The following is a 13,294-nucleotide window of genomic DNA, read 5'->3' as shown; positions in this document are numbered from 1 at the left end:
AACATGGGGCCCAGCAGAGCCTCACTGCAGCCAAGAGACAGCAGAGATGACACTGGCCTTCTAGGCATTTGCTGAAGTAAAACAGTATCAACAAGCAAAATAATAATAAATAAAAGAACCATTTTATTGCCTTCAGTGCTAGGGACACAGAGAACAGAACTACACCGGAGGAGAGGTGCTCTCCACCACCGGAGCCCACAGGTGCTGGCTGAGGACGTGGTGCCGCAGCACTCCCCGAGCCCCCGGCCCCCCACAGCAGCCCCTTCTGATGTGCTGGGCAGCGCCAAGCCCAGCCACCACCGCCGGGTCCCCTCCCCAGCTCCCCGGCAGCAAACACCCCCAGAGCAGCCGGCCACCCCTGCCCCGGGGCTGCGGGGGAGCTGCGTGCCGCTGGCTGGGGCACCGCCGGGGTTTTTATTTTTGACTATTGTGTGAGCTGGCCCACGGTCAGGTGGGGCCGGGGCCAGGAAAACGAACTGGTGCAAGGAGCGCAGCCAAAGCCCTCGCCGAGCCCGGCCGCTTCCCAGCAGTGTGAGCGCCGAGGGGACGGGGGGCCTGTGCAGCTCGCGCTGACTACGTGGCAAAGGGCAAAGCTTTTCCACAGTGTTGCAAGGCACATACTTTACAGGGGTGTATTGCTCCTCACACTCCTCCTGGCCTCTCCCGAGCTGTTTGTTTGTCTTGCTGCAGGATCAACCTTTATTTCCTAACAGCCACACATACAAATAATAATAATAAAAAAACACATCAGTCAGTCAGTGGTTCAGACAATGAAGGAAAGGCAGTTGGCTGGCAAACTAAAGCCCATCATCTTCTGAGCTAACTGCAAAGGGGAAAAAAAAATAATGTAACATGCTGAAGTCATTATGAAAGGCCAACGCTCTGCTGGCGTCTCATCCCAGCTGAGCACTGCAGTGCACCGCGTGCTGGAGCCCCTCGGCCCAGCTCTGGCCCAGGGCTTGGCTGACAAACTTGGGAGCAGTTACTGGAGCTCTGCAGCGGGCTTTGTAATGGCACCAGGCGCCCGCGGCAAGAGCCATGTCTAGTAGCTTGGTGCTGGGGGGCAAACAGCTCGCTCCCCTGCTTCGTGATGGGCGGCTGCCAGTGCTGGCAAGGCAGAGAAGGGGTGGAGGGGGGTGTGGGTGTGAGTGTCTGTGTGCGTGTGTTTGTGTTTCAGGAGGAAGGTGCTGTGGCTGTGTCCCACTGAACTGAAGCAGCTCTTCTGCCCTGGCAGGGCTAGTGCTGCTCCACAGGCTGTTAACTGTGAAAAACATTAAATACCAGAAAAAAAACCCAACAAAACCCAAAACAAATACAGAGGGGGGGAGGAAAGAACAGCAGTACAATCTTTAGAAACACATGTGCTGCACTAAATCACAACACTTGGGCCAAGCCCCAGCCCTTTGCCATGTGGCCACGTGGGCCGGGAAGAGCAGCAGTGTGTGGGTGCATGCACGCTGGTACGGGGGGGCTGCGTGTGTACTGACACTGCCTGGGGGGGCACCCAGGGGTCCAACCATGGGACTCCCCTGGCAGGGTGACCCCTGGGAGCAGGGCCACGCTTCATGGAAGTGAGGGTCATTCTGCTTGTAGTGCTTTGGCTGTATGTGTGGGTTCCCACCACCCCGCTGGGGCTGGGCTGCCCCGCAGCACCGCTGCAACCTTAGGCAACAGCTCACCGCTGCCCGGCAAGGCGGCTGCAGGGGCAGGGACTTGGGGCTGACGTGTGGGTGTGCATGGGCGTGACAAGGAGCCAGGCCCAGCACAGCCACTCTGGCAGAGGAGGGATGCTCCTGCTCCTGGGGCGCAGGGCCAGGGCTGGGGTGGCGGGCCCGGCGTGGGGTGCAGGGCTGTGACTCCCCTGCACCCGCAGCTGGGAGCTGGATGCTGCTGCCCCCCGCACGCTGCAAGGAGGGAAGCCTGCTCTCAAGCAACAGTGTCTCTGGGCAGGACCTCAGCGCTCGGCACCCCACCTCAGGTTTAACAGGGACGAAAACAAAACAACAAACCCAATCAAACCAAAAAAAAACCAACCCACAATTTTGGACAGTGCATAAGTAGCAAGGACGGCCCATGTGCCCCCTGGGCACTAGCTGCTGATGCTGACCCCAGGACTGCGGCAGCGCGCCTCACCCACACCCCTGGCACCAGGCATCGCACAGGGCATGGCCCCCCAGCTGTATAACCACTGGCAGGGTGCAGCTGTTGGGTAGGGTCAGGCACAGGAACGGGCTAAGCGGGGGCTGCCCTTGCTGTGCCTTCCTGGAGCCTCAGGGCCCTGCCAGCGAAGAGGCGCAGTCTGGCAGCAGACCTGCTGCATGCCGGGCGCATGGGCCGTGCCCCTGCGCTGCAGGAGCTACTGCAGGGATTTGACAATAGCCCGCAGGGCATGGGGTGTCTCTGGGACGGAGGGAGACGCGCTGTAGAAGGTGTCGGTGTGATTCCTGCGCTGCTCTCGGAGGTACGGAGGGACAGAGGAACTTTTGATGTGGAGGATCCTGGTGTCCATCACTTCGCAGTCGATCTGCATCATCACCTCGTAGTCCTGCCCATTGATCACATTCTCTGCAAAATTTAAGAAAAAAAGAAGGAGCTAGCCCTGCAAGCTAGTGACTCAACAGCACTAAAAGCAGAGCTTTCTGCACCTTTTTTTGGTCTGGAGCAGGAGCTGGAGGAGGGAACCTCTTCCCTTGTGCAGCTCCACACATGGAGCTCCATCTCACACAGCGCAGCCCCAGCCTGCTCGTGACACCTCAGAGGGTCCAGGTCACACCTAGAAATTAATTTAAGTCTTTTCGTTTCCCCTTCTTCATCTGCACATAATTACTGATGGAGTTTGCATTGTATAACAGTTATTACCAAACCGTTGTTCTTGAGCCACTAAAGCATGATTGAAGAGAGGGCTTATTTAAGCAAGCTGAATGTTTCACTTTCTTTTTATTGGTTTAAGAATACTGTAACCCTCTTGACACTGAGGATCTAGAGGAATTTCTTCACCAGTTTATTAATAAAAAAGAAGTCAAAATGCTGTCTCTCAAAAGAATCAACTGCACCTCATTAATGCGCTGACCTGGCTGTTGTATTTGCTTGACGTTGTGGTGTGACCCTGGACAAGGCCTCCAGACACGAGGAGACCCAGGCCAGCACACAGGACCCCAGTGCAAGGCCATGCCGGGCTGCACCACCCCGGCGTGGCCTCAGGCTGGGCACGTCTGTTGTCACAGAAGCTCCTGGGCTTGCAGGCAGGGGCTGTGCACATGTCCAGCATCTGCTGCCTGGATTTAAAGGTGGGAGACTATTCCCTGCATAGACAGTGTGTCCAGGAATGCGAGAGCAGAGATCGGATTTCCAGGCACGACCAATCCTTGCCTTTCAGAGTCAGAAACGCCGACTGCCATCGGCAGGGTCTTCTTTCTGTGCTAAGGAGGATGGAAGATCACCTAATGGAAAGCGTATGGATTGGAGGAATGCAATATACATTACTAATTTTTACTGTTTTCCTGGATTAACTCTGACTCTGGATGACAGCTGACAACGGCGGCCAGACCCTCCTGTACCCCACGCCACCTGTAGAAGCCATTAGATCAAGTATGTCTGGTATAGTAATGAAAAGCAGGAGCAAACCCTTGCAAAGGGGGCTGAGAGCCTGCAAGGGAAATCAAAGCTCCCACCTGCAGAAATGAAATGGAAAAGCTCTGTATGTGCCATTGAGCGACCAAGGCCAGGAGCAGCTGTGCTGCTGACCCAAACACCTCAACAAACGCCTCGTCCCTCCCAGCCGCAGTGCTGCTTATAAAGCCCTGCCATAGCTTTGGGTGCCGTGTCCCCAGCTGGGACCCTTTCTGAGGCTGTCCCTCCAGATCATCCCTTCGCTCACCCTTTGGATGTGCTCCTGGTTCTCACGCAACAGGTTCGGGACCAGATGGTGGAGGAGGCTGGGCTGGTGCTGCTCGGGACAGGGGGTTGCAGGGGGCAGCTGGGGGCACAAGGAGAAGCTGGGGTGGGTAAGGGCCCAGCCTTTCAGCTGGAGAGAGCAAACAAGAACAGACTGGCTCCCTGTGACACAACAAGCTGAAAACACAGCTCCTCAGCTCTCACATTGCAAAGACGACAGCTCGACAGGATCCTGGCTATGTGAGAAAATGTGCTCCAAAGCCACAAATGGGTGAGGTGGGCTGGGACGGCGGCCAGGGCCAGGAAAACCTCTCGGTAAAGCAGCAAGACTTTCCCGCGTCTGCCCGCAGCAGCCAGCACAGCGGGCTATCATTAGGTTCCCTGGCATTGCACAACACGGTGGGGAACAGCAATCCCAGAGAGCAGCCCAAGTGCTCTGTGGGTGGCAGCGGGGAGCATGGGAACCAGATCAGCCCACCTCCACCAGCCAGGATCCCGCTTCCCCCAGCGCTGACACAGGCTGCCCCCGTGACTGAAGTGGACCACAATTAAGTAAGTCACAGCTCTGCTACCCTGTGCAAGAGGTGCTGTGTCTTCTGAGGCCACCACAGCGGAGATAGCTGGGAGGAATCACGCTCACAAGAAGTCTCTCTGGCCAGCAGGCATGGAGGGGACTCACTCACCCAACTCAGACATTTGCAGAGTGCCTGAATCCTGCCTCGTGTCTGTGCATTAGCCCAGGAGTGACACTCAGGTTTAAAGACAGGTATCTGATTTTCTCCCCTCTTGGGCTGAAGGCATTGACAATGAAGTACTGCTGCAGGGAGCCTCTGCAAAGAGTCTCATCTCACAGGGATGACAGTAGCAGCAATGTCTCAGCTCCCACTACAGACACTTCTAGCAGCATTTCTCATTACCATGAGCACCAAACTGACTTAGACGAGGAGGTGGGATTTTCCACAAAGACAGCAGTTACTGCCTGGTGATGCTGCTGGGCACCTGGACCAGCTGCATTGAAAGGGGCAGTGTGAAAGCCGTGCCAGCCCCGGGACACCTGGCCAGCATCGCAGAGCCCTGCCCAGCCCACCCCAGCCCCGAGGGTGGAGGGGCTGATGCTCTGCGTAAGCCCACGTGATGCTCTCAGCAAAACAACAGGCAAACGTGACCTGAGTTCAGCCGGCGCAATCCGATGTTTGGAAAGACTAGCTCACTGTCAAAGGAGCAGGCATTGCAAAAATGATTCCACATGGCTCCGGCCTGAGCTCGATACCATTAAACTGTTTCATGATCTGGATGAGGAATAGAGAGCACACTTGTACGATTTCTGGAAGATGCTAAACTGGAGAGATTTCAACCACCTTGGAGTAGTGCATTAGACTGCAGTTTCGATAAAGGAGAGAAGCTGTCCAGAATCATCAGGATGCACTTCAACCAAAGCCAGAGCGAAGTACAACACTCAGGAGAACTGGAAAACATGAGTACAACATGCGGCTGGGCAGAAGCATTGCAGAAAAAGCTTGAGGACTGCAGAGGATCACTGTGGATAAGCCAACAGCATGACAGGACTAGAAATGATCAGCTGGATTTCAAGATAATCAAGTTTCTAATGATAATGACATACAAGCCCTGGATGAAGCTACCTTGAGACACCAGAGGATCTCTTGACTGGTAGGTTTTAAGGAGAGGCCAGATGACAGCTTGTCAGACAAGACCTGGGGTACCTGACCCTCATTCTGCACAGGCACTCGCAGTCGCTCATGGTCCCTCTGGCCCTGCCTTTCTGTGAGCTGCAGGTGCCTGCTCATGACTGGAGTCCCTTAGGGTAGAGTCCAACCGGTCATTACAGAGCCCAGGTCCACAAAGAAGCCAGCATACATCAACTGAGCTGCGATGACTGTCCATCTGCTCTTTACTCGTGACAAAGACACGGCAGTGCAACTTGAGCAAAGCCCTTTCGGTGAGATCTGAGCTGACATTTGCCACAGGCAGGGATGCACACCTGCAGTGCCCACGGTTCAGACTGCAGTGAGAACTGTGCCATGTTTCCTTGATGGTCGGTTTAAATCCAATGTCTACGCAGCTGGGTATGTTCAGCTGTGCTATTCCCAATCCCTTGTCAGCAAGCGGGCAATATCTGAATAGAGTCGTGGGTTCTCCATGGGACCCTGTTGTCTGACTTCACAGAAGAGGCCAACAATTTTGCCTAGTGATTCCCACATCAGGCTTTCTTTCCTTCCCCTTCCATGGGGCCATCCAGCAGCACCAACATCCGGGAGACACCAGAGGAGCACAAGGTGGGTTTTCCAGAGGCCCCAATGAGCACTGAGCTCACCAGTTGAGTGTGACTGATCTCTGGAGGGGTCAGTGTACATAACCAGTGCTTTCTCTCAATGCTCAGGTCACTGTGTACTGCACTGCCCCAGCACGAACCTTTCACATCTCACAGGGAGGCAAATGCAGGCAGGGCTATCTGTGAAGGGAGGACTGACAGCCCAAAGTTGCTGCCCACTGGCACTGCTTGTTTGTTGGCTGGTAGGTCAGCACGGCCAACGTGCATTATACCAGGCTGCTTAATGGCCCAGAGCAACACCAACACTGAATTATTTCTAAAGTTTATTGTGTTGAATTACCTATGACTGATGTTTTGTGGGATTACATAAGTGAAAAAACAGGAATTGATCTCCTGTGAAGGTATCTGGATTTATAAATAGATTTATTGCTCCTCTTTGAAGTTCAGAACATACAGCCTCTACACAGTACAGCCTCAGGCTTAAGAAGCCTTCCCAGGCCAAAAGGCTGTGTTACAGTTAATTATTTGTTAACAGGTTTAAAAGCTGTGCTTAAGATGATAGACTATTTCAAATCAACAGCAAAGGTAATTGTGCCAAGAATTGCTGTTCTCTGACTGCACCTTCTCAAAGAGGCTCACTGGCTCTGGCGGACTGTACCAAACTCTCAGCACGAGCTTGGTCTAGAGAACAGAAATCTAATTCCCCAGTGCTGCTCTCTAGGGTTTATGGCAGCTCCTCTTAAAAACAAACATATTGCAAGATCCAACTGATGAAAGCTAAGTCTGCAGTCCAAACCAAAAATGTTTAGCAAATAAGGCTGAGGGCAATAACTACTGTTACAAATTACCGAAGATGATGGAAGATTGTCTTCATATTTGAAGCACTGTATTTTCAAAACTGGCTTATTAGGAAGACCATAAACCCAAAGTCCTCCTTCTCCCCTTGGTCGTAATGACATTTATAAATCAGCTGAACGTTCATATGTCCATCTTTGAGATCAGGCATCTACTTCTTTAAGAGATGCTGTTTTAGAGCAAGGCAGAAGACAGGCAGAGGGCTTGAGAGGCAGGCAAATCTTGGTGTCTGTTCTGCAGTAAGGCAGAACAAATGGTGACATCAATTGTCTCTCTAGACTTAAACTCTACACACGTCAGTGGCTGTTTGGCCCTATGGATGCAGTCATCAATAGGACAGGAACATGTTATTCTGGTAATTTACCCCTTCCCACTTACAGACACCCTCTCCAAAAAGCTTTGCTGCAGTAAAATGTTTGTCTTGAAAACTGCACAGTTTGCAGAGAGGCTGAAACAGAGCTCCCCCGAAATGCCACCTGACCTTGCTGAAGTGTTTCAAGGCTGTAACCAAACATCATGGAAGAGTTTTGCAGCTTTCTGAAGGTGTGCTCAGGCCTTAGGTACATTGGTAGAGCCTTGTTCTACCAAATCAACTATGAATTTTACCTTACTCTGGGCAGTCCCACAGTGGACTACCCAAAAAATATTCTGTGAGACCAATACTGTATAATACTGTATAATTCAGGGCCTGGGTCCCCAATCCTCAGACTCTTCTCTAAGGCCCCAATTGCCTTTGCAGTAGATAACAAACATACCTACTGGTTGGTTTCTTAGTAGGTGACCCGTAAAAGTGGTCAGAACCTACCTGGCCCTACTTCCCCTGTGCTCACTGAAAACACAGTTAAGCTAGTGTCAACCACATAGATCTGGACTACATGTTCTTGCTTCTTCTGGTAAGATACAGGAAGGGAAATCACTTGCTCCAGCTTTAACTACCTGTCTTTGTCAGTAAGGTTAGAGAATCAACCCCTCCTCATGAACAATAGCGTAGAGTGAATTTGCGATCCATGGAACTAGTTTAGCTGAGGTCAAAGTAGGTGCCAGGGAATTATCTCTGCATAAGGTGATACAAAACCACCAACTCCTCTAAAGCCATCTTTGCTGAACAGCTACTCATGCCCTTTACGCTTTCCGCATTTCCTTCTAATGAGAAAGTTTGCTTTGCCACACCAGATCCCAAAGACAGTCTGTGGCAGTGTTAATTTACACCTGGAGCCCCTTCTGCAGCCCCATCTATCACACCAGAAGGAACCAAGGCAGCTTTCAAAGAGCCACCAGATGTGTTCCAGTACCTGGTTGCTTTGTGCTAGCCGCATCAAGCTGATGATGCTAAAGTTTGGTTTAAAGAATGATTTAGCACCAAATTACCCAAATAATTTATATTGCAACTGCCCTGGCACAAAACAGAGCTTATGTTTAGGGCAGCACAGAGTTCAGAAAGCACAAGCTTCAGAAGATGAGGGCACCAGCTGCATGAAGGTCTGGGGCTGGCCTGTTGAAGGGCTGCAGCTGTCCCCAGACATAATTCAGGGGGCTTTCTCTGCACTGTCACTTCTGCAATCTTCCATCTCATCTCCGCTGAGCAGCCCTGACTGTCCTACCCAGCACATCTGGACAATGTTTCCATCTGAAGGGTTGGTATACACTACCAAATAAGTATATAAATGAAGCAGTGTTACTGTAACAGATACACAGACTAAAAATACACTCACTGCAACAACGCAGCAGGGTTCCTAAAACATTTACAGATTTGCTTGTTAGACAGGATTATTTGAGGCAAGGGAGAAAGTTATATTGTGACTCAAATAACTTCTCTTTTTAAAAGTAAATTCCCGCTTGGAACTATTTCCAAACAAACCAGTTGCGATGGTCTCACCTCTGTGGGCTCTGCCGTCCTCAGTCCCTGACACAGGTTTCCTAGCAGCTCTCAAACAGCGAGCCAGGCTGCTGGTCTATATGCGTACAGGAACAGGGGCCATGGTCAGAAACACTGGATCCACATAATCAAAGTCACTTTGATGAGCCACAAGCTGACAGTAAGGAGCCAGGGTCTCTCTCCATGTCTAAGCGGTTGGAGCACTGGTGCCAAGGGCTATCCAAGGGGGATATACACAGGCATAAGGAGTAAGCAAGAAAACTGGAGGAAACAAGCTCTCTGTGGCCTCCTAAGTAAATAACAGAGCCACAGGAGAGATCGGCACTGGCTGTGGATGCACTTAGCTTACACCACTATGTGATTTTTGAAAAAGGCCAGGGCCTGTGGGCAACGTGGTCAGTGACAAATCTGTGCCAGATGGTGCTTTGCAGTACCTGGTCCAGACAGGAAGGTCTCAGGGAGAGGGAAGGAAAGTTGGCTCTTCCCAGGGACCATTTCCCACCTGATCTCCCATCTCCCTTTCCAATCTTCTTTCATGCTGCACAGTCACTTTCCTCTAAGAGAAAGAGCATGAGCTACAGAGGAGAGGGCCCAGTGTGGATCTACTGAGATTGATCTTGATGGTTTGTAGAGGGAGCCAGTGGCCACTGCAAGAAGAGAAGATCAGAATCACCAGTGTTGACCCTCCCAGGTATCACTTAAAGCTCCCTCAGGTAGAGCATTTCTCGGAAATACTGAGACATTTTTGACAGCACTGACTGTGCATAAGCGTGTTGTTGGCAGGGTATCATTGCTGCAGGATGGCCGTATTTGAAACCTAACCAGCTGTGGCAATGCTAATGACAAGGGAAAAAAAAAAAAAAGAAGAGAAAACAAAGACAAGGGGCAGAGCAGTTCTGCTGCACAGAAAACTCTCTTGGGAGTGAAGGAAAAAGGCTGGAGAAAGGGCAACTCTATTAGGCAGAACCATCCCATGCCTGCTTGGGAGGCACAAAATGTATAAACAAACTCCCCGCCCTTCCTAGCCTGCAAATGCAGACATACCCACTAACAAGACAAATAACTATACACAGGAGAGTAGCCTAGAAAGTCATTCCAGTAAAGGCTTCTTTAAAGAACAAGGGCTGGAGGGCTCGTCCCAGGACAGCACATAGGGGCCTGCTCCCTTGGAGTGCAGCAGGGAGGGACTGGGAGGCATGGGCATGGTCCCTTTAGTCCCTACCATGGGCCTAGCATCCTACAGATGCTGTTAGAGCTGGAAAACCTTTCTGGCCCAATGTTACCTTTGGTTTTAGATGCCAGCAAACTCCTCCTTTTCCTGCTGCGCTGGTGGACTGGCTGCTCTCCCTTTCTAGCCTTGGTACTGCCTAAGGAGGGCTGCTCTGCACAGGCAGGAGAGCAAAGTCCTGGCAGCAAAGTCCCATCCAACCTGTATTTCTGTCTCTAACAGTGACCAATGGCACAAGCAAAAGTCAGGGCAAGCATGTACTTTTGGTGATATACGAAACAGTAGATAACTGCTTCCTAGCTACCTTATCGACACCATTCATGGGTCTTCGGGTTCTGTTATAACCCCTCGCTCAGCCATCACTGTCAAATTCAATAGTCGCTGTGGTAGGGAAGCTGTTACACTTAATGTTCATTCCTGTTGCTTTTTTCCTGCATCTCTCATTGTTTTATCTATAAACATCTATGACCAAAAATGTATAGTATTGAAGATGGGGATTCAGCAGGGCTGTAAAGATGGTTTATGTTTTGTTTTCTACTCCCTCTCTAATAAATTATAGTGCTTTTCTTCCTCGGCTAAGCCAACGCTTTAGGGAAGGATGTGCACCAGCTCCTCCGGGCAGTAACAGCTCAGTTAGAACCTGCCATTTGGTCAGGAACATTTTTTTCCAGACATATTCTTTTACAATTTTTCACACCAAGTTTCACCTACTGAACAGTTTCACCCTCTCACAAGATCTTCCAGCCTGTGCCTGGAGATGCATGGGCATCTCCCCAGCAGAGACCTGCATGGGAGTCTACTGGTAACATCCCCTTCATTGCAACATGTGACCATCTGTTTCTACCTTTTATTTACACCTTTTAGAGAGATACTAATCCACAAGTAAGCCTTCCCTCTTGTCTTACAAAAGCTTGCTTTCTTTTAGCAGTCTCTGAAGAACTACGTTTTTCCAGTTTTTTTGAACACTCTGGTATGTTATTGTGCTGAAGAGACCAGCCTTATCCTCACACTTGCTATCCCTCTGAGGCCTCCAATGGAGCACTAAGGTAGGACTTTCCTCTGCAGAAGCTGTACTATATCTTCCCAATCTATCGTACGTACCAGGGCATGCTCAGCTCTCACAGATTCAGCCAGCTTGTGCAAAAGTGAGACTTGATTTTTTACAGTTTCTGAGCCCATTTTAAAAAAGTTTTCCCTATTTGTCACTTGCCATTCTCCTGATATTTATATGGCCTCAGTGGTTAACACCAGCACAAGAACTTTCTGCTCTTTCCTTTAGCAGTGCTGACTTCAACTTTAAGTGCTCTTTTGCACCTTGGTCCACTACAGGCACTAGAGATTCCCTGGCAGGCTTCCTCTGAAAAACGTTTTATTATTTTTTTATGCCTCAGGCACGCTGTTCCTCAATATCTTTTTCTGGCTTGACTTCTTATGGTTTGACATTTAGTCTGCCAGAAATTGTCCTTTTTTTTCTATTCCCCCATTTGGCTACAATGTCTATTGTTTAAAAGATATCTTCTTACTTCTATGAATTGGCTTTAACATGTTACTTAAGCCTGCTGGATTTTTTAGGGTCCTTTTAAAGACTTTTGTGCTGAGCTTTTAATCTTTAATCAATCTTTGTAACATTTGCCAGCATTTTACCCTATTGGTTTTTCTTTTAATATGTTTTCCTGTTCTTATTTAGCCCTTACCTTTGAACTGTAGTACATACTCCACCATTTCAATTTGTAGGCACTTACTGATAAAATTAATTTAACTATTTGACTTCACTTTTTTTCAAGAGGCAGCATTACTTTTTCATTGACATGGACCTTCTCTATCACCCAATATCATTTGTATCGTAATGTTAAAGTGTCTCACTGATTTAAGAGTGAAGGCTGGTGAGAGCCTGTATTCACTTACAGTTGAAATGTCTTTATAGGTTGGATGGTATCCAAAGAGTGAGCTGAATTTTCCACCTGTCTCATTTGGATACATAAAATTACCTCATTTATTTAGACACTGTGATCAGCTCTTGCTCGTAGAAGAGTATTTTTAACACCATCTCTGTGAAGCTTCTGTCCGTGTGGGGCAAGCACTTTCCTCCACATGAGATTCTCTGATTCAATGCATTTGCCAGTTAATTAAAAAAAATCACACACACATGCTGCAGAGGGCCTATCTGAATATGGCACGCTAATAAAAGCGAGACGTCTGTTTCAAAGATTTCTGTCTCCCAGCTACAGCAACAGGAGATTTACAGCATTAATGTATGAGCCCTGCTCTGAAACAGAGGTGCCTCCTCTCTCACAGTGAGGGGCAGCTTGGGCTGGCAATCATTTCTTCATCCACATTCACCCAGAAGGTATTTGTGCTGTACAGGGATATGCCACCATCTCTTCATCTGAGGCTACTACAGAATAAGACAGGACGGTTGTAGACAATTTACAATGAAGCGGTGGATGACCAAAAATGTTTTTCAGATGCTCAGGATGTAGTTTTCAAACACTTTCCTACAGCAACCCTGCTACAAAGGACGAAGCCCAGAGGACACCTGGGAAGCACACCAGGAAGCACCAGAGGTAAGGTGGGCTCTGTGAAGAGGGTGAGGAAAGCTGCAGCATGAAAGATGGACCTGGGATATGAGAAGGTGGCAAAGGCCTCCCAGCCCCACTGGCAGCAGTCTCCTTAGAGACTGCAATCCAAACACTGAAAAAGACCGTCTTGGACTGCTGTGTTTTTACTAATCTCTAGGTTTACTCCAGTGATGTTCTCAAGACAGAACTCATAAATGCGAACCTCTTTTACCAGTTCTGTTGCAGTATTTTATGTTTTTACAGGGTGAGCTCATTATGGATAATTATGTTTCAGATCACTGCAGAAACAGAGCTACCAGAGTTGGCCTGTGTATCACAAACATAAAACTGTTTGCCACCTATAATTTAACACTAAGAGGAATTATGTAATCTTGAATTTACAACATTTGAAAATGTATTAAGGCAGATCAGCTGGGCTTGAGGCTAGAATTACGATGTGCTGCACAAACACAGTTCAATGTAGTCGAGATGGCGACGGTAATCTCACAGATGGGGATGAAAACTTTCTCTTTGCTTTGCAGCACAGGTCTCAGCGCAGCGGTCTCTTGTGAAACTTGGTGGGAGAGCATACC

General features: G+C 49.5%; 1 protein-coding gene across 3 annotated transcripts in view; it reads right to left on the bottom strand.

Annotated features, from left to right (window-relative positions):
* Positions 1-100: 100 nt before the first annotated feature.
* Positions 101-13,294, bottom strand: part of ATF6 (activating transcription factor 6) — an 82,643-nt gene continuing 69,449 nt past the window's right edge. For 2 of the 3 annotated variants that reach the window (XM_074876786.1, XM_074876787.1), the window contains exon 16: positions 101-2,565. In XM_074876786.1, the coding sequence (XP_074732887.1) occupies positions 2,357-2,565 (209 nt within the window). In that variant the 3' untranslated portion in view covers positions 101-2,356. The other variant, XR_012629898.1, reaches the window with a different exon arrangement.

Source organism: Strix uralensis, chromosome 8 (assembly GCF_047716275.1).
Source record: "Strix uralensis isolate ZFMK-TIS-50842 chromosome 8, bStrUra1, whole genome shotgun sequence".
NCBI lineage: Eukaryota > Metazoa > Chordata > Aves > Strigiformes > Strigidae > Strix > Strix uralensis.
This window is presented reverse-complemented; position numbering and strand designations above follow the sequence as displayed.